At 35.7% G+C, this 21,710-nt stretch overlaps 3 protein-coding genes across 3 annotated transcripts; 1 reads left to right on the top strand and 2 right to left on the bottom strand.

Annotated features, from left to right (window-relative positions):
• Positions 1–5,026: 5,026 nt before the first annotated feature.
• Positions 5,027–6,795, bottom strand: LOC103833694 (cytochrome P450 89A2). The gene has a single exon (XM_009109768.3). It carries the CDS (start codon positions 6,739–6,741, stop codon positions 5,254–5,256), a length of 1,488 nt encoding a protein of 495 aa, XP_009108016.1. The 5' UTR covers positions 6,742–6,795; the 3' UTR covers positions 5,027–5,253.
• Positions 6,796–8,459: 1,664 nt separating this feature from the next.
• LOC117125887 (ATP-dependent DNA helicase RRM3-like) lies at positions 8,460–11,249 on the bottom strand. The gene has a single exon (XM_033272717.1). The coding sequence runs from the start codon at positions 11,188–11,190 to the stop codon at positions 8,482–8,484; it is 2,709 nt and encodes a 902-aa protein (XP_033128608.1). The 5' UTR covers positions 11,191–11,249; the 3' UTR covers positions 8,460–8,481.
• A 7,777-nt stretch (positions 11,250–19,026) lies between these two features.
• On the top strand, positions 19,027–20,769 carry LOC103869813. Its single transcript, XM_033272725.1, has one exon. The coding sequence runs from the start codon at positions 19,035–19,037 to the stop codon at positions 20,544–20,546; it is 1,512 nt and encodes a 503-aa protein (XP_033128616.1). The 5' UTR covers positions 19,027–19,034; the 3' UTR covers positions 20,547–20,769.
• The last annotated feature ends 941 nt before the right edge of the window (positions 20,770–21,710 follow it).

Raw genomic sequence — 21,710 nt, 5'->3', positions numbered from 1 at the left:
TTTGTCCCTCGTGTCAGTACTATTTGTTGGCTCTCCATTTAGGGTGGAGCTCGTTGAATCGTGTTACCTCCCTTGGCCGGAGCTTCTAAAGCTGCATATGTGGAATGCGAGTATGAAACCTGTGCTGTTTCTTCCTTATTTTTGTGTTGAGAGCTGAGTTTTCCTTTTTTGAAAAACTATATTTTTAGCTTCGAGCAGTGTTAGCTTTTCTGCGCTTTGCTCCAACTTCTTGGAGTGTTCTTCTATCCTATCTTTCAAGGCTTGGACCTCTGAAATGAGTATGGGGTTATTTGCAGAGGTGTTGCTTTCCAGAGTTTTGTGCATCTCGGTGATCTATCTTTGCATGATTGTGAGTTGGGTTCATAACTCAATTTCAGCTGGAGTGGAAATTTTTTGTTCGTTATACTCACTTTGCATCATCATTATGTAGATTTGTTTATCCCTCCTTATAGAACCAAATTGGTAGGGTAAATTTGTGCATAGTTCTTTATGACACTATAGAAACAAGAAGTAAATAATAACAAGTAGAAACAAGGATCAAAAGTATTTTTTATTGATCTTTCGAGCCGAGACTACAACGTATTAGATAAAGAACAAGAAAACACAAGTTTTACGAGGGCAGTTTTCCTCGTGATTTCGTCGTAAAAGCAGTGTTACGAGAAATTAGCGAGGAAACCCGTTTCGTCGTTATACGTTTGTCGTAACACATATATCCTCGCTAATTCGTCGTAACATAGCGAGGAAATAATTTCGTCGTAAAAGCGAAGAGGAATATTTCGTCGTAAAGACCACGTAAAGCTTCCACGTAAGGACGTCGCTAAATTTCCTCGTAAATACCACGAAAGACGTTCCTCGTAAAACCCACGTAAATAACTCGAAAGTAAATACTCGTAAAGTAAACGTAAATACCTTGATAGCTTTCCTCGTAAAGACCACGTGAACTTTCCACGTCATTTCCTTGTAAACAATTCCTCGTAAAAACCTCGTTAAGCTTCCACGTAAATAAGTCGCAAAATTAGCTACGAATTTACTTCGTTTCGTTATTTTACAGAAATATAAAAAATTATAATTAAAAAAATAATTTAAATTATTTAAATTATTAATAAAATTAAAATTCTAAAAAAATCAAAACCAAAATATTTTATATATAAATAAGTTTTGAATTCATAATACAAGAACCGAAATTAAAAAGAACTAAGGGTCGTGAATCGCCCGATAGAATTCATCACTCCTCGCCGTTACATCCGCCTCGGCATGTGTGTCGGATGTTGACTCGCCTGGAATAGGATTTCGTTGTCGCATGGTCATCGGGGGAGGAGGAACCGATGGTCCTCTAGAAGAAGGAGACCCAAAGACTCTCTGAGTGTACTGAGTCTCGGGGACAGTCTCTTGTCCCGAAGAACCGGGAGCTGATGAAGACGACGGGTCTAAACGATTACCCGGCTCACCGAACATCTCTATGTAATGGGCAGTAAGTCTACCTTTTCGAACCTGAGAAAAAAATTTAGTTTTTTAAATTTTCGTCAACAGTATATTTTCCAACATTATCCACCTAATCAACACTAAATAACATAAGATCCGTAAACTTATCTAAATTCCCTATACTAACCACCTAATCTACCTAAACTAACCAAATTAGAGAGGAATTAGAGAGGCTTACCATTGCAACGAAACAGGGAGGAAGTGGAGAGGAAGTAGAGAGGAAAGAAAGAGTGAGCGCTTGGGGTGTATATATAAGATTACATTCCGTCGCAAATTCCTCGTAATTTTACGACGAATTACAGAGGCCCGTGTTTTTTTTTACGACGAAACAGCGAGAGATTACAAAGGCCCGCGTTTTATTATACGAGGAAATTACGAGGAATTACAAAGGCCCGTGTTTTTAGGTACGAGGACGTTACGACGATTTTGCTTACGTGGAATTACCGAGGAAAGCTTCCCTATAAATATACCTGTAACTCTCCTTCTCAACCCACACCCAAACTCCCAAATCACACCCTATCTCACATCATACTCTCAAATCCAATCCTATTCAAATTATAAAAATTTGAGAAAAAAGGAAGAGAAGATGATATTGGAATTTATGTTGGTGAGACTTAAGTAATATAATTGCTGGAAGTCTTGCCACATGTAAATCCAGTATATTTCTTCTTTTTCTTTTTTTTTCTAGTTTTTACAGTACGAGGTGTTTACGACGATTTTGGTTACGTGGTATTTACGACGAATTTGTCCTACGTGGTATTTACGACGAATCTCTCTTACGTGGAATAAACGAGGAATTTGTCCTACGTGGTATTTACGACGAATTTGTCCTACGTGGTATTTACGACGAATCTCTCCTACGTGGAATAAACGAGGAATTCGTCGTAAGTTCGACGTCAACATACGAGGAATTAACGAGTATTCCGTTTAAATTCCTAAAATCCGAAACCCCAAACCCCAAACCCCATATTCCTTATCTTCTACTTCATATATTCCAAACCCTATCTTTATTTTCATTCCAAACCACAATTCCTTATCTTCTAATTCATATATTCCAAACCACAATTCCCACTTTTACTTATTCATAAAACAAACTCCCACATTTTCTTATTCACAAAACAAACTCCCACATTACCTTATTCATAAAAAAAACTCTCACATTACCTTATTCATAAAACAAACTACACAAAATCGAGTATATTTCTTCTTTTTCTTTTTTTTTTCTAGTTTTTACAGTACGAGGTGTTTACGACGATTTTGGTTACGTGGTTTTTACGACGATTCCGTCCTACGTGGAATTAAAGTGGGCCGCGTTCATCATTTATTTTACGTGGTATTTACGACGAATCTCTCCTACGTGGTATTTACGACGAATTTGTCCTACGTGGTATTTACGACGAATCTCTCCTACGTGGAATAAACGAGGAATTCGTCGTAAGTTCGACGTCAACATACGAGGAATTAACGAGTATTCCGTTTAAATCCCTAAAATCCGAAACCCCAAACCCCAAACCCCATATTCCTTATCTTCTACTTCATATATTCCAAACCCTATCTTTATTTTCATTCCAAACCACAATTCCTTATCTTCTAATTCATATATTCCAAACCACAATTCCCACTTTTACTTATTCATAAAACAAACTCCCACATTTTCTTATTCACAAAACAAACTCCCACATTACCTTATTCATAAAACAAACTCTCACATTACCTTATTCATAAAACAAACTACACAAAATCGAAAATACATCAATCGGATTCATCGACATTCTCGTCATCACTAGAAATGTCTTCATTTTCATTAAACTCGTCTTCAACAGCTTCGTCTGTGGCATCATCGGTAAGATCTTCGTACTCGTGATTATGCGGATCAATGAGAAGGATGTCATCTATTTCTTGTTCAGGTTCCTCGACTTCATTTATCTGTTCTTCTTGCAATGGTGGTTCTTCTCCACTGATGATTCGTCCTCGAGGTGTTACTTTGATCACTGCTAACCAATTTATACCTGAATCTCTCATCCGAGGGTATGGAAGGAAGCTAACTTGGTCTGCTTGTGAAGCTAAGATGAAAGGCTCGAATTTGTTGTACCGTCGTCCACCGTTGACATCAACTACACCGAATTTGTTAGACCGAACACCTCTGTTGACGACGGGGTCGAACCATTCACATTTCAAGAGGACGCATTTCAGCTTCAGTATCCCTGGAAATTCGACTTCAATAATCTCCGTGTGTCACTTACAAAGTTGGTGGATTCAAAATTAATTAGGTGCAAAAAAAAAACGTGTGTCACTTACAAAGTTTGTGGATTCAAAATTTCCTCGCTAAATCCACGTAAATAGTTTCCTCGTAAATAAGACGCGAAGTTTACGTCCACTTTACGAGGAACGTACGTGAAACATGATATCATCGTTATTTCCTCGTAAATGACACGTCACATTACATCGACTTTACGACGAACGGTTTTTGTCGTTAGTTTACGAGGAAATAACGATGATACCGTTATTCACGTAAAATCCTCGTAAAGTTGACGTAAACTTACGAGGTTTTTTTTTCCTCGTTAATATTCCTCGTTAAGGTTGAGTTTTCTTCCTACATCTCATCTGTATCCGTGTCAAAATCATCTTCTATCGGGTTCATTTAGTTTGTCCCTCGTGTCAGTACTATTTGTTGGCTCTCCATTTAGGGTGGAGCTCGTTGAATCGTGTTACCTCCCTTGGCCGGAGCTTCTAAAGCTGCATATGTGGAATGCGAGTATGAAACCTGTGCTGTTTCTTCCTTATTTTTGTGTTGAGAGCTGAGTTTTCCTTTTTTGAAAAACTATATTTTTAGCTTCGAGCAGTGTTAGCTTTTCTGCGCTTTGCTCCAACTTCTTGGAGTGTTCTTCTATCCTATCTTTCAAGGCTTGGACCTCTGAAATGAGTATGGGGTTATTTGCAGAGGTGTTGCTTTCCAGAGTTTTGTGCATCTCGGTGATCTATCTTTGCATGATTGTGAGTTGGGTTCATAACTCAATTTCAGCTGGAGTGGAAATTTTTTGTTCGTTATACTCACTTTGCATCATCATTATGTAGATTTGTTTATCCCTCCTTATAGAACCAAATTGGTAGGGTAAATTTGTGCATAGTTCTTTATGACACTATAGAAACAAGAAGTAAATAATAACAAGTAGAAACAAGGATCAAAAGTATTTTTTATTGATCTTTCGAGCCGAGACTACAACGTATTAGATAAAGAACACTAGTTCTAGTTGTCCAATTCTATAATCAAAATTTTGAATAGTTGATTCCTTTTTCTTGGAGTCTCCTTTCTATAGATAATCGTCTAGGCATGAATCAAACGCGACGTCCTGCTCGCAAGCATGAGACTGGATCAATTATCCTCAGCATCTAAACTAAAATAATTTAGCTATAAATAAACGTATATTTGTAATTTGACATTTTAGTGAGTTATTTTGGTGTGTTTTTCTTTGTGTACTATTTTGGGATAAAAAGTAATTTTAATGCTACTTGAATGTGTTTTCCATAATTTTATGATATTTGATTTTAATAAAACCTTTTTTATTTAACCACCAAAAATATGTTACCGCCCAAAAGATAGTTTCAAATTTAATTTTACTTGTTTCCTCTTATTGGAGCTTTGATTGTGGGGATCTCAAGTTCAAAAGATGATGAGATTCAAACACCTTTTATAGGAAAAATTAAACTAAGAGAAGCTCAAGTTCAGATCACTTCCCAAATCAAGGTCTCGGAAACTCCAGTGTCTGAACTTCACCTGGGCACAGCACGAGCCTTAAGTGGATGCTTCATAACGACAGTGAACTCCACCTTCTCCGCCAAGTCAACTTCACAACCTTTGACTTCTTTCCACTCAAACTCCCTCACCATATTCGCCACGTAGTACTCCAAGTGCAGCATCGCTAGCCCGATTCCTGGACAGATCCTCCTCCCCGCTCCAAACGGCATCATCTTGATCCCTCGACTTCCGGTAATATCCACCGATTCTTCCCCCATGAATCTCTCCGGCTTAAACGCCATTGGCTCATCCCACACCGCTGGATCCCTCCCTATCTCCGCCACCATGAAATTAACCGTCCCTTTCTTGGGTATCTTGTACCCTCCCAACACAGTGTCCTCTGTGACGCTGTGTGGGAGCACCATATGCCCCGGAGGATGCCTCCGGAGACCCTCCAACACCACGGCCTTCAGATAAGGCATCTTGTGTGCCTCTTCCTCCTCGATCTCCTTTGCTTCTTCTCCGGCAACGCCTTTGATCTCTTGGTATAGCCTCTCCTGGATTTCAGGATTTTTCACCAAATTGGCCATGATCCATTGCAACGTCGTAGCTGTTGTGTCAGTCCCACCGTTGAGGAATTCTGAACATAAGCTGATGATTTCGTTCTCGTTTAGCTTCCTCTTCTCATCTGGAAGCTCTAGATCGAGCAGAGTGTCGACGTACGATTGCACGTAGTCTTTGTTTTCTTCTTGAACGATCTTCCTCCGCGCACGGATCAGTGGAAGCAAAACATCTTCCTGCTCTCTCCGGATCTGGAGAAACTCTTCCCATTTGCTTTTGTAAATCAGTTTGGTTAGCTTAGGGAAGAGATTCAGGATATTGAATCTAGAGAAGTTAAGAAGCATTCGTCTCTGAACGTATCCAACCTCTTTGATTTGTTCCTCATCAAGCTTATCTCCGAAACACATAAGAGCCAGAAGCGCGAACATCGCGTAGTGAAAATGATCGACGACAACGATCGGTTCTTCGCTTCCGTGCTTACGGAATCGATCAGAGAGAATCTCGAGAACCCAGCGACGAGCGTGGGAGTATGATCTCACACGTGACGGTTGGAGAATCTCGGACGTGAGGTTTCTGCGGAGAGTGCGCCACGTAGCTCCGTAAATCCCAGAAGTGATGACGTGTTGATTGCTGGAAGTGATTTTGCTGGTTGGAGCCGCGGGTGGGCGATCGGCGAAAACGGCGCCGTTTAAGACGAGAGCTTGGTGAGCGAGGGAGCCGTTGGCGACGAAGATAGCGGGACGGGAACTGACGCGGAGGGAGATGATTGGTCCGAGACGGTGGTGGACGGAACGGAGATAGATGTTGAGACCAGTAAAGCCTTGTCGGAGCCACCGGAGTGTTCCGAGAAAGGGGAGGAAGTTGGGGTCAGGAGGTAGCTGCGGAAGGGAGGAGGATTTACGTCCGCGAAAGAGGAGCAGAGATACGGAGAGAGAGACCAAGATGAGTAGCCATATCTCCATTTTTTCTTTTGTTTAGTTACTCTTCTTCTCTGTAACCTTCTTATCAGGGCCGTTTCCAATTATTTACGGATCCTGTTCAAAAAAAATATTATTTATATATTTAACGATGTGATGGAGTAATTTTTAAAAAATTATATAGCTTTATTTATATAAATACTAGGTATGGACCCGTGCGTTGCACGGGTTTTGTTTGATTTTTAATTTTATGAATACATATAAAAAAATTTATGAAGATGAGTTACGTAGTTTTTCACCATATTTTAATAGGTCATGTAGTGCTTTCAAAATTTAGTATAGTTCACGAAGGTTTTAACATAGCTCTAAAGTTCATTCATGTATATAAAATCATGATGGTGATAGTTGGTGCTGCAATCGGCCAACTTTTCTTAGACCAAAGTCTTTCTATTTAAATGCAGAAAAGTAAAAAATACTGGCTTTTGGGCCTTAGTAATGTTTTCGGCCTTAGTTACTTAGTAAACCTGATAATTAGAGAAGAAGTTTAGATAAGAGCCCAGCCCAATTTTTCCCCAACAGAGACAGCCAATTACAGAGCACGCAGTGAAGGAAGGAGAAAGTCGCAGGCGGTGAAGAAAAAAGATCCGATCGATGAAAGATAACTAAAGAGATCAACGGAGCCACATCTGGATCATAGCTGAAACCGAGACTGTGTTGTATGATCGAAGACTTGACCTCTATTTCGAAAAGTGAGGTTTAGAGTTGATAGTAGAGAGGTGGGCGATCTGAAGCATCTTTTGTGGAGCCTTGAGTTTCGTTCGGTCCAGTGTAGGTAAGCGATTAGGAGGAGCTTTTTGTGAGGCTTTGGGAGTCGTAGATTGTTGAAGTAGTTGATGATGCAGTTATAGTCTCTTGGAGTGGTAACCTGACAGCAAAGCTACGTTGAGGACCAGACTTACCAGCTGTAACAGCAGTCAAAAAGAAGGTGATCTCGAGTTTCCGGAGCCGCATTGCATAGAAAGCAGACTGAATCAACATTGAGGCCCCAGTTGATTAATCGATCTCTTGTAGGGCTGCGGTATAGTTCTAAAAGCCAAGCCAGGAAGTTCTGTTTAGGTATGCCTCCTTCACACCAAATTGTGTTGTACCACTGAACTAAGGGTGCATGATTCTTGAGTTCCTTGTAGATTGATCATGTGTTGTACTTGTTCCAGTTTGATCCGTTGACAGTCTAGACGTATGTGTCTTCTTCATCCGTCAGCTGCAAGTTTGTGATTCCAGCAATGACAGTGTTAACCAATAGCAACCTTCCAGCAAAAGAAAGCGATTCACTCCAGGTATTAACCTTGCTCTTGCGTTGATTTAGAAGAGGCTCGCAGTTTAGGATGGTTAGCTTCTTGGAATTTCGAGGAATACCTAGGTACAGATAGGTAAATAACGGTGGGACAGACCTGTTAATATTGAGATTGAGCTAATTTCATGGGAGGAGAGACCACTGCTGTAGAAGGCAGTTTTCTGTATACTCACCACCAACCATGACATTGTAACTCTCCTTAGTTACAACATATAGAAATAGTTATTGGTGTAAACTCTTATGTATTGTTTATATTTTCTACGACAAACTTAAAACAACACAATTCAAAATAGTTAATATATACGACATGATTCAATATGTATTATTGATCGTCAATTAAATATTAAATATCAAATATGTTGGTAGACAAACAGAAAAATTTATTTACTTTAGCCTCAACATGGTTTGAGTTTGACCTCTTTCTAAGTATTTCATATATTATTGAAAACTTCTTGATATACAATATTTTGTAGAACTCTATTGTCATCATGTTTTGTCTCTACTTTAAGAATTTTAAGCCCTGCAGTTGTAGTGACTCTTGATAGGGCGACATACAGTTGTCCGTGAGAGAAGACTGGACTTGGCAAATATAGACCAACTTTGTTTAAGCTTTGACCTTGGCTCTTGTTGATAGTCATTGCATAGCATACTCGTACCGGGAACTGACGTCGTTTCAGCTTGAAAGGCCATCTTGCATCTGTTGGTGTGAGACATATTCTAGGAATAAGAACCCGTTTTTCTACATAAGTTCCGGTAAGAATTTCTGCTTCAATAATCCTGTTTCCTAGGCGAGTTATTAGCAACCTTGTACCATTGCAAAGTCCTTCCCGTTGGTTTAAATTTCTTAGTAGCATGACTGGAACACCTATTTTGAGATCAAGTTTGTGATTTGGAATCCCTGAAAATTTCAACGTATTTAAAAAATCAGTGGGGTATAGAATATGCTGATTTGCCACTTTTTCTTTGTCGTCGCCAATACTATCAGAACTCAAATATTCCTTCTGCTCTCCGTCTAAGCAAGATATCATGTAGTTATTCACTTCGTCCACAGTTTCGTTCCTTGGAGTAAGTATTGCTCTTTCGATGAGATAATTCTTATCTTTAAAGTGAACTTGGAAATCTTGATATGTAGACTTTGTAATGCATTCCACAGGATCTCCATTGTTTTTCAAGAGCAGACTGTTGTCTATTTCAACTATGCTGATTTCTTCATTCGAGGTTCTGTATTTTGGTGGTGTAGGTGTTGTACCATCACCGATACCTAATAGCCATTTAGCAAAATCTTTCTCAGCTTGGTGCAACCTCATATTTTTCTCAAGAGTGAATATAGAGCAGTAATTCCATAAATATGAACGGTTGATTGTTGCCATAACAGTTTGTTGCCTTGTGCCTTGTGGAATGACTGGCAGAATTTGTCTAAAATCACCACCAAGGAGTACTGTTTTCCCTCCAAAGGGCTTTGTTGCTGCATCTGGATCTGCCACAGAGAGTATATCTCGCAAAGTCCTATCAAGAGCTTCAAAAACAAATCGATGGCACATAGGTGCTTCATCCCAGATGATGAGATCAGTTTTTTCAAGTAATTCAGAAAGCATGGTACCACGACTAATGTTGCACATACTGTCTTGGTGAAGATCTATCGGAATCTTGAAACGCGAATGTGCTGTTCTACCATTAGGTAAAAGTGTAGCTGCAATTCCAGATGATGCCACTGGTAGTACAATTTTTCTTTGTGATCTTAACCTTGAGATGATTGTCTTATAGACATAGGTTTTTCCTGTCCCTCCTGGTCCATTGAGAAAAAATAATTTCCCTTTCATACAGTTAACCGAGTCAATAACAGCTTCATATACTTTCTTCTGCTCCTCATTTAATGTTTGTATTAACTTTCTATGCTCTTCTTCTTGTTCAAGCATATTGTAAGTCGTTTCATCTCTGAGCATTGAATTTTTCATTTTCTTCAACAATTCACTGTCTGGCTTTGGCATGTCGTCAAAATCGGTTAGTGATTTATCATTTTGCGCTAGAATCCTCTCTATTTCTATAAGTGTATAGCTTTGTAGCTCTTCATCTGTGAATTGTTGGGCCTCAAAGTTGAATGTCTGTCTCTGTTTATGGGCTATGTCTTCAGCTAAGTGACGCCAACAATGCTCCCATAGAATAAGAGGACTACTTAATTCGCAGTAGAGTAACAATGTCACAAAAAGATGGCGAAGCTGGAAAGGATATGCATATTGTGCTGCTTCATCCATAGCCTCTTTCCATTCTGAATCACCATTCAACAATCCTCTTGCATAACATGCTTCTTTGAATGACTTGTGTTTGACATTGTCAACTGTTTTCATATCATCAAAGCTTGTCGGACCTTTGAGTATATTTAGTAACATTCTCAAATAATATAAATCTCCTGCTGTTGGATGAATGTTTGCTATTCTTCCTATGCTGAATCCTTGTTTCCTTGGTGACCACGTTTTTGCATCTGAATCCCACACGAATTTTGTAGGGAACTGGCCATATGTAAGTTCTCTTGCTTCAGGACATCGTTTGCACATCTCAAAATATTCTGTAAGCATTGTTTTCTCAATTCCATATTGTGAGATAATGGATTCGAGATTCCTGTCTTCAGGGTAAACAATTCTCTGTTGATCTTCTAGGTGTACTGGTAATCTTGTTACTGCAGGTTTTCGTTCATGTATATCAAAGGCAAAAGTACGCCAAGCAGCTTCACATGCAGAGAGGTAACGGCATTCCAAGTAGTTCGCTATCTCATTGATCTCTTCTTTTGATTCACTTTCTTCTGTTTTCTGTTCCCCCACTCTTTTCTTTTCGATTGCCATTGTAGCCATGTCAACTCCTTTTGTGATATACTTGAACAGATACTTTATGGCTGATGATCTATTGCACCATTCAACATTGATATGAGCTCTGTATTTCTTAAGAAGTAGGAGATTGTGAGGCACAACATAGCTATTATCAAGCTTTGCATCTCCTTTCATGACAAATTTTGTTTCCTCATATCTCCTACGGTAAGTAATGTAGCCAGCTTCATTGATGCTTGTGTTGTCATTGTAGGGTCGTGGAAACTTTTTGGTGCATTTGTTATCATTCATACACTTTGGTCCACATGGTCCATGCATCATTAGTTGTTCAACCAATAGAAAGCCTTCCGGATCAGCCTCTTTATCTGGTAACTCAGAGGTAATAAAATTATCAATATCTTCCGCAGTTGGATTTTGCTTTGTTTCTTGTAGCCACAAAAGTATATGTGCATGAGGAAGACCACGTTTTTGAAACTCGATTGTGTGAACAACTGTTTATTAAAAAAAAACATAACACGTTAGTTTAATTTTTTGGTGACTAAATATTAAAATGAAGATTAATTTTGTTATTACCTGCTGTAATAGGGCCGAAGAAGACACCATCTTGGAAGTCTTTAAGAAGTTCTTGTAACTTCATCTTAAATACACGACATTCAATATCGGGTCTATCATTTGCATTCTCGTTTCCTGCTTCTCTTATATGATCAGTCACTTCTTCCCATTTTGGATTTGCAGTTATGGTAATGAAGAGATCCGGATTTCCATACCATCTGCATATTGCCATTGCATCTCGATAGTTCTCTACCATGTATCGCGGCCCGCCTGTGAACGAAGAAGGTAAAATAATTCTCTTACCCATTTTTTTTGAACTTGCATCCCCTTGTAGAATTGCATCACAGACGTTGTTATACAAATCTGCTCTTAGTTTTTTCTGATTGAGCATGTAAAAGGTCATACGTTCTTGTTCGATAGCAGTATAAGCATCGACTATGTATTGGTGGAAAAGGCGTCCTGAACGAACTATTGTTCCTGGAAGTGTCAATCTGGTATGTATTTGATATGCATAATACTCTCTCATTGTAACGTACGACCTCTTTGTAGCATATCCTTCTGAACTATATGGAATAGTTTTCTCAATGTAGCCTTGTTCACCATATGGAAACAACAAAGGATACTGTAGTGACATATAGGATGGATGTAAATAACTTATCCGTTGTGGTTTATCCATTCTAGGATGCACTATTATATCTCTATCAGAGTTTGGGATAGACATGTCACCCACAATAAGTCCTGCAATTTCGTCTCCTTGTGGAAGGTCAAATTGTCTTCCACATTCTTTATTTTTGAGTATCCTAATTGAATATTCTTCACTTGCTCCTGTTTCGTATCGATCTCTAGCCATTCTAAACACTTTAGCTAACTCGTTATTTTCATCAAGCATCTTAATCAACCCTCTCAGAATACTTTCATCTAGGTCTGTTTTTTTTCCTTTTGATAGTGCGTTGAAACGGTTCTGAAGTTCGTGAGCGGTATCATATATGTATAGCTGTGCAAAACGGGGTATATCTCCTTCGGCTGGTAGTAATGATCCCATTCTGTGGTAGTTTTGACCATGCATACGAAAAGTGAATGGACCATTTCCTGAATTGATATCATAATCAATTTTCCCTCCCATAGATGTAAAAGCAAGCATTGAATTATATGCTCGTATATTTTTTCGAAATGATGGAGACTGCGATATTAACTCATCTAAAAAAGCTGGAGGTTCTCGGGATTGTTGTAGGATAACTCGTCCCTGTTGACAGCAGATTGAAAATCTCAGTTCTTTCCCTTTCATTTTCAAACTTTCTGATTTCCACACCAAGGCTTTGCAGTGAGTACATGTGACCAATTCATTGGCTTTTTCTTTCGTATTTCCTGAAAGAAATAAGTGCAGGAGTCAATCTTATATACGTGTACGGATTCAGATTCGTATAATAAATATAGTAAATTAATTTATTTTTAATAATTTTGTACCACGATTATTTGCCGTTTGTGTTCTTCTTAGACATCTTCGTCTTTTTTCTAGAACACAGTTATCTTGATTATCAGTACTTTCTCGATCAGATGTATTGACCTGAGAATTATCTTGAGATTCATTATTTTCTAGAGGAATATCTTGCAAGATTTCAGTGTTTAAATTTGAAGTGCTTGACTGCTTGCTAGTTTTAGCTATCTTTGATCTTCGGTTGTAAATCCTGCAACATTGTTGAAAAGTTAAAAATAAATTGCAGAATTTATTTTGTTAGATAAAATTATTTTTAATAGGATAGAGAGACATAATTGCTACCATTTTCTAAGTTGCGTCGTTGTAACCTGAGGTCCCTATATTTTGTAAAGTTGTGTTAGACAATAATAATTCATATAGAAGAAGTAATATTTTACTTTTAACACTTACAATATGATTTAGGTTGTCGATCCATGTTTGAAGTGTCGCTGATTTTAGCCGTATATGAGGTTCATCCATAAGCGACTTCTCGATTATAGCAATCTGTTCATCATTCATAATAGAACGTTTTCTTTTATTAGCTTGTGCTTCACTTTTCTCTTGTGTGTTATTCATGTTTGAATGCCTTGGTTACTTTTGTGGTTTTTGAGCTAATTTACTCTTTCATATATACTGATTGTAATTTCCTTATACTTTTAGGTAACTATGGTTTTCTTTTGTTGAGAAAAGGAACAACGATGAAAATTTCCTTTTTGACGCTAAAGAAGCATGTTTCCTTTTCCCAACAAATTTGAGTTTTATTTCTATAATAATAATTTATAGATTCAGTATGTCGCTCCCTTTTGCTTAAGAAAACATATTTCCTTTTTAACAAATTTGTGTTTATTTTCATAATTTTTGTTTTGAAAGAAAATAAGATTGTTTATCAAACAATTTAATTTTTATGCATCAAGTTTTATTGATAAGATATGGATTATAGTTTTCCTTATCACAATATTTTTTTTTTGTTTGAGAAAATATCACATTAGTTTAAGTGAATATAAATTTAAACTTTTACTTTTAAAAGGAAATATATTTTTTTTGAAAATAAACAGATGACGTGCAGAAATTGAGAAATCTTTCAAAGTTTTTTGCAAAAATTAGTAAAAAAATATAGAAGAAATATATTTCCTTTTTCAATATGTTTAGGTTAGTAATACATTGACCAAAAAGGATAGTTCGCATATTAAGTTTTCTTTATCAATAAGTCAATTTACTTCCTTATTCTATACTGATATTAATTTTTCTATACAGTGAAGTTGGTTACGTGTGGGTTTCCTAGCTGTTACTTCAAATTCTTTTATTTTGCATAAACAAATTTTAATTACACGTAACCTAACTAACTAATCTTTTAGCAAAAAGGAAAAAAACCTAACTAATTTTACTGAGATAAGACCAAATTTGTTATCCACAAACATGTCGAGATCTATTTTGTAAATAACGTTAAAAAGAAATGATCACTGATTTCGACTATATGCCAAAAAATGGACCTAAAATCACATATAGCAAATGAAAATATTAATGTCGTATAAAATTTAAAAAACCATAAATTAGGCATGTTTGTCTTATAGGAAAACAATTATTTAAAACAATAAAAATTTAAAAATAAAATAAAATTTATATATTAAAAAAATCGAGCCTAAGTATGTGGTTTTTTCTGAAGATTCTCGGTAGTTTCTTTCTGATCTTCTTCTTCACGTTCTTTGCGTTTATTTTCCAAATTTCTATCCATCGGAGTTGACTATATAGAAAAATCAAAAATGAAGAAATAAGTTAAGTATAATATAATATAATAAATCAATCAAACATATATAGTCTAGTTACCTTTATGTGTTTATGAATTTTTGAAACTGTGAAACTTTGATATGAGGACTGAAAATCTCTTTCTTTAATTTTTATCTCAAACAAATAAGTTTGCCCTACAATTGACTGCACGCATTTGGGAATATCTTTCAATCCTTCTTCAGGTGAGTTTCTTTTGATCTGTTAGCGAAGATTATTAGATAATAATTAATGACAACACCAATATTATATATCTACGTAGAATTATATTTACAACATAAGGAACTTACTTCTTCAGCAGTTGCTCCAGTTATTTTTGAACCATCTTCATCAAATATAACAAAAGTTGCAGAATCATTTCCATCATCTACTATTACTTCAATTCTGAAACTGAGGAATTTTGATTTAACTTCAAAATTTAATAGTATACATTTATATATATATATATATATATATATATATTTATCTATTTATGACTAAAAAATATATAAAATAAAATTGTGAATAATACCTCAAAACTCCAACAGATTGCGATTTAACACATTTTTGGCAATAAAGTGACGTTTCTTATTTTTTCAATTTTGTTGAGCAACTTGAACATGATATATAATTCCAGCCACTATGTGAGACAATATTAGTAATGGTTGCCGTACACATGAATGTCTTTTTCTGCAGTTTTTAAATTTATAAAAGATTAGGAATAATTTTAAATTATACATTTCATCTGGTGAAGAATGAATTATTAGATATAGTTACGTTACCTGAGGGATATCAGATGCAATGAAATCCCAAATATCATTAATGGAATGTTGGACGTCAGAGATCTCATTATTCGTCGAAGGAATTTCAACCATATCGCCAAGATTAACCAAACAGCCACCATCATAGCTGACACTAATAGAAAAGTATAAAACCTAGTTAGTAAATTTGTTTTCAACTAATTAGGCTTAATTTTAATAAAATAAACATCCAAAAATTTTAAATAGTACCTTTTTCGAAAGTCAGTAACAGAATCAAAATCATGATTCAAATAGAATTTAGTCCCAGAAGATGCTGACAGACAAATTACACCTTGATATGTCTTGATCAAAACACTTGTCATGATAAGAACAATATTATTACTTTTCACGGCACGATATTTATCTTCAAATAGTTCTGCTTGTTCAGCCCATAGTGTAACTTGTATTTCAATTCCACTGTATAAGATAGAATTTTTGTAAAACAAAAATAAAAAATAAAAATCGAAATTGATTAATAGAATTGCAGATTTCAATAATGGCCCCTTCACGTAATCCATCTCCGAACTTTTCAATAAGAGAAGGATGCACAGAACCTTGAATTGTATTTTCCTGTATAATAAACAAATAGTTTTTAACAATAAAACTATAAAAGATTTTTCTAAAATCAAATATTTACCTTCTGATCAAGTAGGAGAAAATTTATTCCTATAAGCTCGTTATTCTTATTTAAATTTCTTGCTTCCCACTTTCTAGTAAGACGTACTACAGTACGACGGTAAGGGCGTTTCTTATTTAACTGTTCTAGTGTTAAATAACTTTCTGAAGCCATTGTTTCTTGATAATTCCTGGTAGCAATATAAATTACAATTTCAGTTAGAAAATAATAAAGAAGGAACACACATAAGCATAATTAAATGTATTAAAGTAGTAAATTGACGTTGACATTAACTTATGTACAACAGCATAAGTAATTATATATTGTATGTATGTACAAACTCCTAAGCATTATTGTGGCAACAACTTACGTGAGCAGCATGACAATAATAATAAAAAAAAATTAACGTCGGTTAATAAGAAGAAAAGAACATGCGATGACCAAAAAACTCACCTAATATTTTTCTTTATGCTTGCTGATCAAATATGAGAGACGTGAAAAAATATGAGAGAGCTTAGTCCTATATATATAGATGTGAATAATTGTAGTTCCTTTTGGTTTATGAACTTTTTAATTAGAATTTGAATAAAGGAAAATTAACATTAAAGACTCTTTTACATGTTTTTTGTTTTTAAAGTTTTAAAAAGGATAATTACTATTAATATTTTTTACAGTTATCTTTTCTTTATGATTTTAGAAAAGGCAAAATAATATTAAATAAATTATTTGTATAAATCTTTTTTGGTATAGGATTTTTAAAAACGAAAACTACTTTTTTTTTTCCAAAAAACCGGATTATAATAAAGAAAAATTAACATTTAATACTCTTTAAGCTTTTTTTGGCTTTAGAATTTTAAAAAGGATAATTACTTTCAACTTTTTTACAGTTATCTTTTCTTTATTATTTCAGAAAAGGAAAATTAAATGTAAAAATAGTTTTTGGTTTATGATTTTAGTAAAGGAAAATTAGTATTAAATAAATTATTTGTACAAATCATTTTTAGTATAGGAATTGTAAAAACGAAAAATATTATAGAAATTTTTAGTATAGAAAATTTTTAATGAAAAATATTGAAGAAAAATAATTATAAAATATGCAAGTTTCCTTTTTTTTTAAATCTAAATAAAATCTAATTGTAAAAGAATATTATTTTAGCAACTTTGAAAAACCAATTAAATAAAAAGGATAATTACTATTAATATTTTTTACAGTTATCTTTTCTTAATGATTTTTAAAAAGGAAAATTAATATTAAATAAATTATTTGTACAAATCTTTTTTGGTATAGGATTTGTAGAAACGGAAACTACTTTTTTTTTCAAAAAAAAACGGATTATAATAAAGGAAAATTAACATTTAACACTCTTTAAGATATTTTTGGCTTTAGAATTTTAAAAAGGATAATTACTTTCAACTTTTTTACAGTTATCTTTTGTTTATTATTTTAGAAAAGGAAAATTAAATGTAAAAATAGTTTTAGGTTTATGATTTTAGTAAAGGAAAATTAGTATTAAATAAATTATTTGTACAAATCATTTTTAGTATAGGAATTGTAAAAACGAAAAATATTAAAGAAAACTTTAGTATAGAAAATTTTTAATGTAAAATATTATAGAAAAATAATTATAAAATATGCAAGTTTCCTTTTTTTTTAAATCTAAATAAAATCAAATTGTAAAAGAATATTAGCAACTTTGAAAAACCAATTAAATAAAATAAACATTAAACACTCTTTTACAATTTTTTAATGTAAAATATTATAGAAAAATAATTATAAAATATGCAAGTTTCCTTTTTTTTTAAATCTAAATAAAATCAAATTGTAAAAGAATATTAGCAACTTTGAAAAACCAATTAAATAAAATTAACATTAAACACTCTTTTACAATTTTTTGGTTTATGATTTTTAAAAAGGATATTTACTATCATTTTAAAAAAAATAATATTAACACATGTCACAATCTTAATTATATAAGATGCCATGTGTCGCGATCGTATTAATTAGCAACTTTGAAACCAAGCTTTATATAATAAGATATTTTTTTTTGAAATTATAAGCTCTAAATTTAATGTTATATCTAAAAGTTTGAAGTTTTATATCATAACTTATATATTTATTTACAAAAATTCTTAATTTTTTTTTATTCGGATCCTGTTCGACCGCTCCACTTGCACTTGCTGTTAGACGGCCCTGCTTCTTATATTATTTGCTTTCTCCTCTGTTCATAGTTTGATCGTGTGTCTACCAAATGTGTAATGTAATATTTTTTATTGGTTAGTGGTCAACAAAAACGTGGCATTCAAGGAGAAATTATTTTATAATTTGGTAGTACTATCTGCCTCCATTTTATATATAAACTTTCGAATAAAATCTCCTTCAAAATCTCTGGGAAACTCTGTGGAAATTGTGATATCTGCTTTTTTGGCCGGTGTTCGTGGCATCTCCACGAGGAACGAGATCTTCTTTTCTTTCTTTTTGGTGACAAAGCTAATATATTGAAAATTCAAAAAATCGGATGCGTACTACAGCCATGGGCCTAACCCCAAAACAAAATTAAAATCTGATACAATTTGAATCCTTTTTTAAAAGGAACTTGCACTTTGTTTTCTTAATTTGTAACAGATCATAATTCGTAATCGAATGATTTTAATTGCTTGTACTTGTACTGTATACTAGGTTAAGATCCGCGCCTTGCGCGGGATGAACATTACATATAAATAATTTTTACATATTAAATATTCTTTTACATATTACGAAATATTAAATATATATTAAACATTACAAAATTTCAGTAACTATTACATATATTATTAAATTGATGCAAACACATTAATAAATTCTATTAATCTGAACAAACACTTTTTTCTATTTTATATGGTCTATAATTAAATTTAAATGAGATTAACATAGATATTTAAGAAAAAAACGAGAATAACTAATGCAAAAAGTAAAAAAGAGGCGATGTTTGAGGCGATTGGAAAACGGTTACAATTCATGCAATGGCTCACCACGATCTTGGTGGTTGAGCATGATTCTGATGGCGAGGAGTGGTACAACAACCCATGTTCTACCCACACGATGCCCTGTTTCTCCATGTTCAGAATAATTTCTCAACATGATGACGTATTACGCAAGAGATCAAGGAGAAGTGTCTATAAAAGAGAATGGAACTTCTACCTTCTTCGTACTATTGCTGAATTCCTTTCAGAATATCTACATTATTTTCTCAAGCAAAATACGCAAAACACGATGACAGACAATCTCAGACGTGCCATGCAAGACATCGACTTAGGAAGTGAGGACGCTCCCTTTGTTCTTCCCCCTGACGTGGTGAGACAAGCAGCGGCAGAGAATCGTTTCATCCTTATTGGACGCCCCTCTATGCCTCGTCGACAAAATTTGCGCAATCTTGTTGCCACCATGCCTCGGGTTTGGGGTTTGGAAGGACTTGCCCGTGGTCGTGTTATAGAAGGGAGAAGATTCCAATTTGTTTTCCCTTCTGAGGAAGCGATGGATACGGTGGTTCGACGTGGGCCTTGGGCGTATGCAGACAGGATGATTGTCCTTCAACGGTGGACCCCTCTGATGGACATGGCGTTGCTTAATTTTATCCCGTTCTGGATCCAAGTGAGGGGTATTCCGCTCCAGTACATGAACCGGGAAGTGATTCTGCATATTGCTCGTGCTATGGATCATCAATATATCCAGATGGAGTATAATGAAGAAACAGGGGGCCGGATGGAGTTTGTGCGGTTTCGGCTTAACTGGGACATTACAAGACCACTCAAGTTTCAGAGGAACTTCCAGTTTACTCCTGGTGTAAATACTCTTCTTCGTTTTCAGTATGAGCGATTGAGAGGTTTCTGCGAAGTTTGTGGCCTTATCACACATGATTCGGGTCGCTGTTTAATTCAGAATGGAGGACCTGAGGAAGGGCCAGACGATGGAGATGATGGAGCAGATGATCATATGAATGAGGCTGAACATCAGGGCAACCCTGGAGTACATATTGAAGAAATCAATGAGGAGGAAGGGAACGAGGTAGATCAAGATCATTTACCTGCAGCGCAAGAAGAGCACCAGCCTGCTGAGATCCAAAGGCCTGAAGATGAAGTGACTGGAGAAGTAATGAGTCCAGAAGAAGAGCCACGTGATGATGATTGGATGTGGGCTGGTGTAGCTATGCCCACCATGTATTCTGACGATATCAACTCAGAAGAAATGTTCTCTATTTCTCCGTTTGCAGAACGCTCCGATGGTCGTGTTGCTCTGAAGAGAAAGACATGGTTAGAATCAGCAAATGATAATAACTCCAAGTTCAGGCGTATTGAGAAAGGGGAATCAAGTGCTGCGCAGGGTGGAAAGAAAGAGGTTATGTCACAGCAGAGAGTACAAGAAGGAACTGCAGAAACACAGTCTGATGGCAACATATTGAGAGGCACGGTGGGCCCTGAACCACCACTGGCGCCATGAGGACAGCCTGCTGGAACTGTCGAGGTCTAGGCAATGACTCGACAGTTCGACGCCTAAAAGAGATACATAAAAAGTATCTCTTGGACATCATCTGCCTTTCAGAGACAAAGCAAGGAAACGATCTAGTGCGAGATGTTGGGGCACAACTCGGTTTCCAAAATTATGTTTCGGTTCCTCCTAATGGTAGTAGTGGTGGTCTTGTTATCTTTTGGAACCACAATGTTCAGCTTTCTGTTTTAAGTCAATCTCCTAATATCATCGATTGTAAAGTCAGTATCAATGAAGTTTCTTCTTTCTACTTCACGTTTGTATATGGTCATCCTGTTTCTTCACTACGTCATTATACATGGGAGAGACTTGACAGATTGGGAATAAATAGGAGAAATCAACCCTGGTTACTACTTGGTGATTGGAATGAAATTCTTGGCAACCATGAGAAGATTGGAGGCAGACTCAGACCAGCGACATCTTTCCAGACATTTCGAACTTTAGTACGAAATCTGGACCTGGTGGATCTTAAGACGGTGGGGAACAGATTTTCATGGGTAGGAAAACGAGGAGATCATCATGTACAGTGTTGTCTGGACAGAACAATGGCTAATGGTGAATGGCTCAATGACTTCCCTGCTTCAGAAACTGAATTCTTGGAAATAGGAGAATCAGATCATAGGCCTTTGGTGACTTTTGTTTCTCATGATATAGAGGAACCAAGAAGACTGTTTCGCTTTGACAATCGCTTGTGTCAGAAGGAGGGGTTTAAAGAGACAATATCAAGAGGTTGGAAAGGATCTGGGCAATCACAGCTGATGCACCTCCCTCTTGCTCAACGTCTGATTAAATGTCGATCCCAGATTTCTACATGGAAAAGATTAAACCGTTTTAATGCAGAGGAACGTATACAGTTGCTTCGGAGTAAACTAGATAGAGCAGTCTGCTCGGCAACTACAACAGCACAGGAGAAAAACCTTATTATGGAAGACCTCAACCAAGCATATATAGAAGAAGAAATGTATTGGAAACAAAAGAGCAGAGTTATGTGGCTGAGAGCTGGTGACCGCAACACATCCTACTTTCACTCAATCACTAAAGCTAGGCGACACAGACTGAATCTCACCTGTATACAAGATGATCATGGAGTTATACAAAGAGGCCATAAAAACATAG

Source organism: Brassica rapa, chromosome A01 (genome assembly GCF_000309985.2).
Source record: "Brassica rapa cultivar Chiifu-401-42 chromosome A01, CAAS_Brap_v3.01, whole genome shotgun sequence".
NCBI lineage: Eukaryota > Viridiplantae > Streptophyta > Magnoliopsida > Brassicales > Brassicaceae > Brassica > Brassica rapa.
The sequence above is the reverse complement of the archived record's forward strand: the minus strand, read 5'-3'. Positions and strand labels throughout refer to the sequence as shown.

What these genes read in the sequence shown, in the direction of transcription:
- LOC103833694 (XM_009109768.3), bottom strand. Translation starts at nt 6,741, where the DNA reads ATGGAGATATGGCTACTCATCTTGGTCTCTCTCTCCGTATCTCTGCTC.
- LOC117125887 (XM_033272717.1), bottom strand. Translation starts at nt 11,190, where the DNA reads ATGATGCATGGACCATGTGGACCAAAGTGTATGAATGATAACAAATGC.
- LOC103869813 (XM_033272725.1), top strand. Translation starts at nt 19,035, where the DNA reads ATGTTTGAGGCGATTGGAAAACGGTTACAATTCATGCAATGGCTCACC.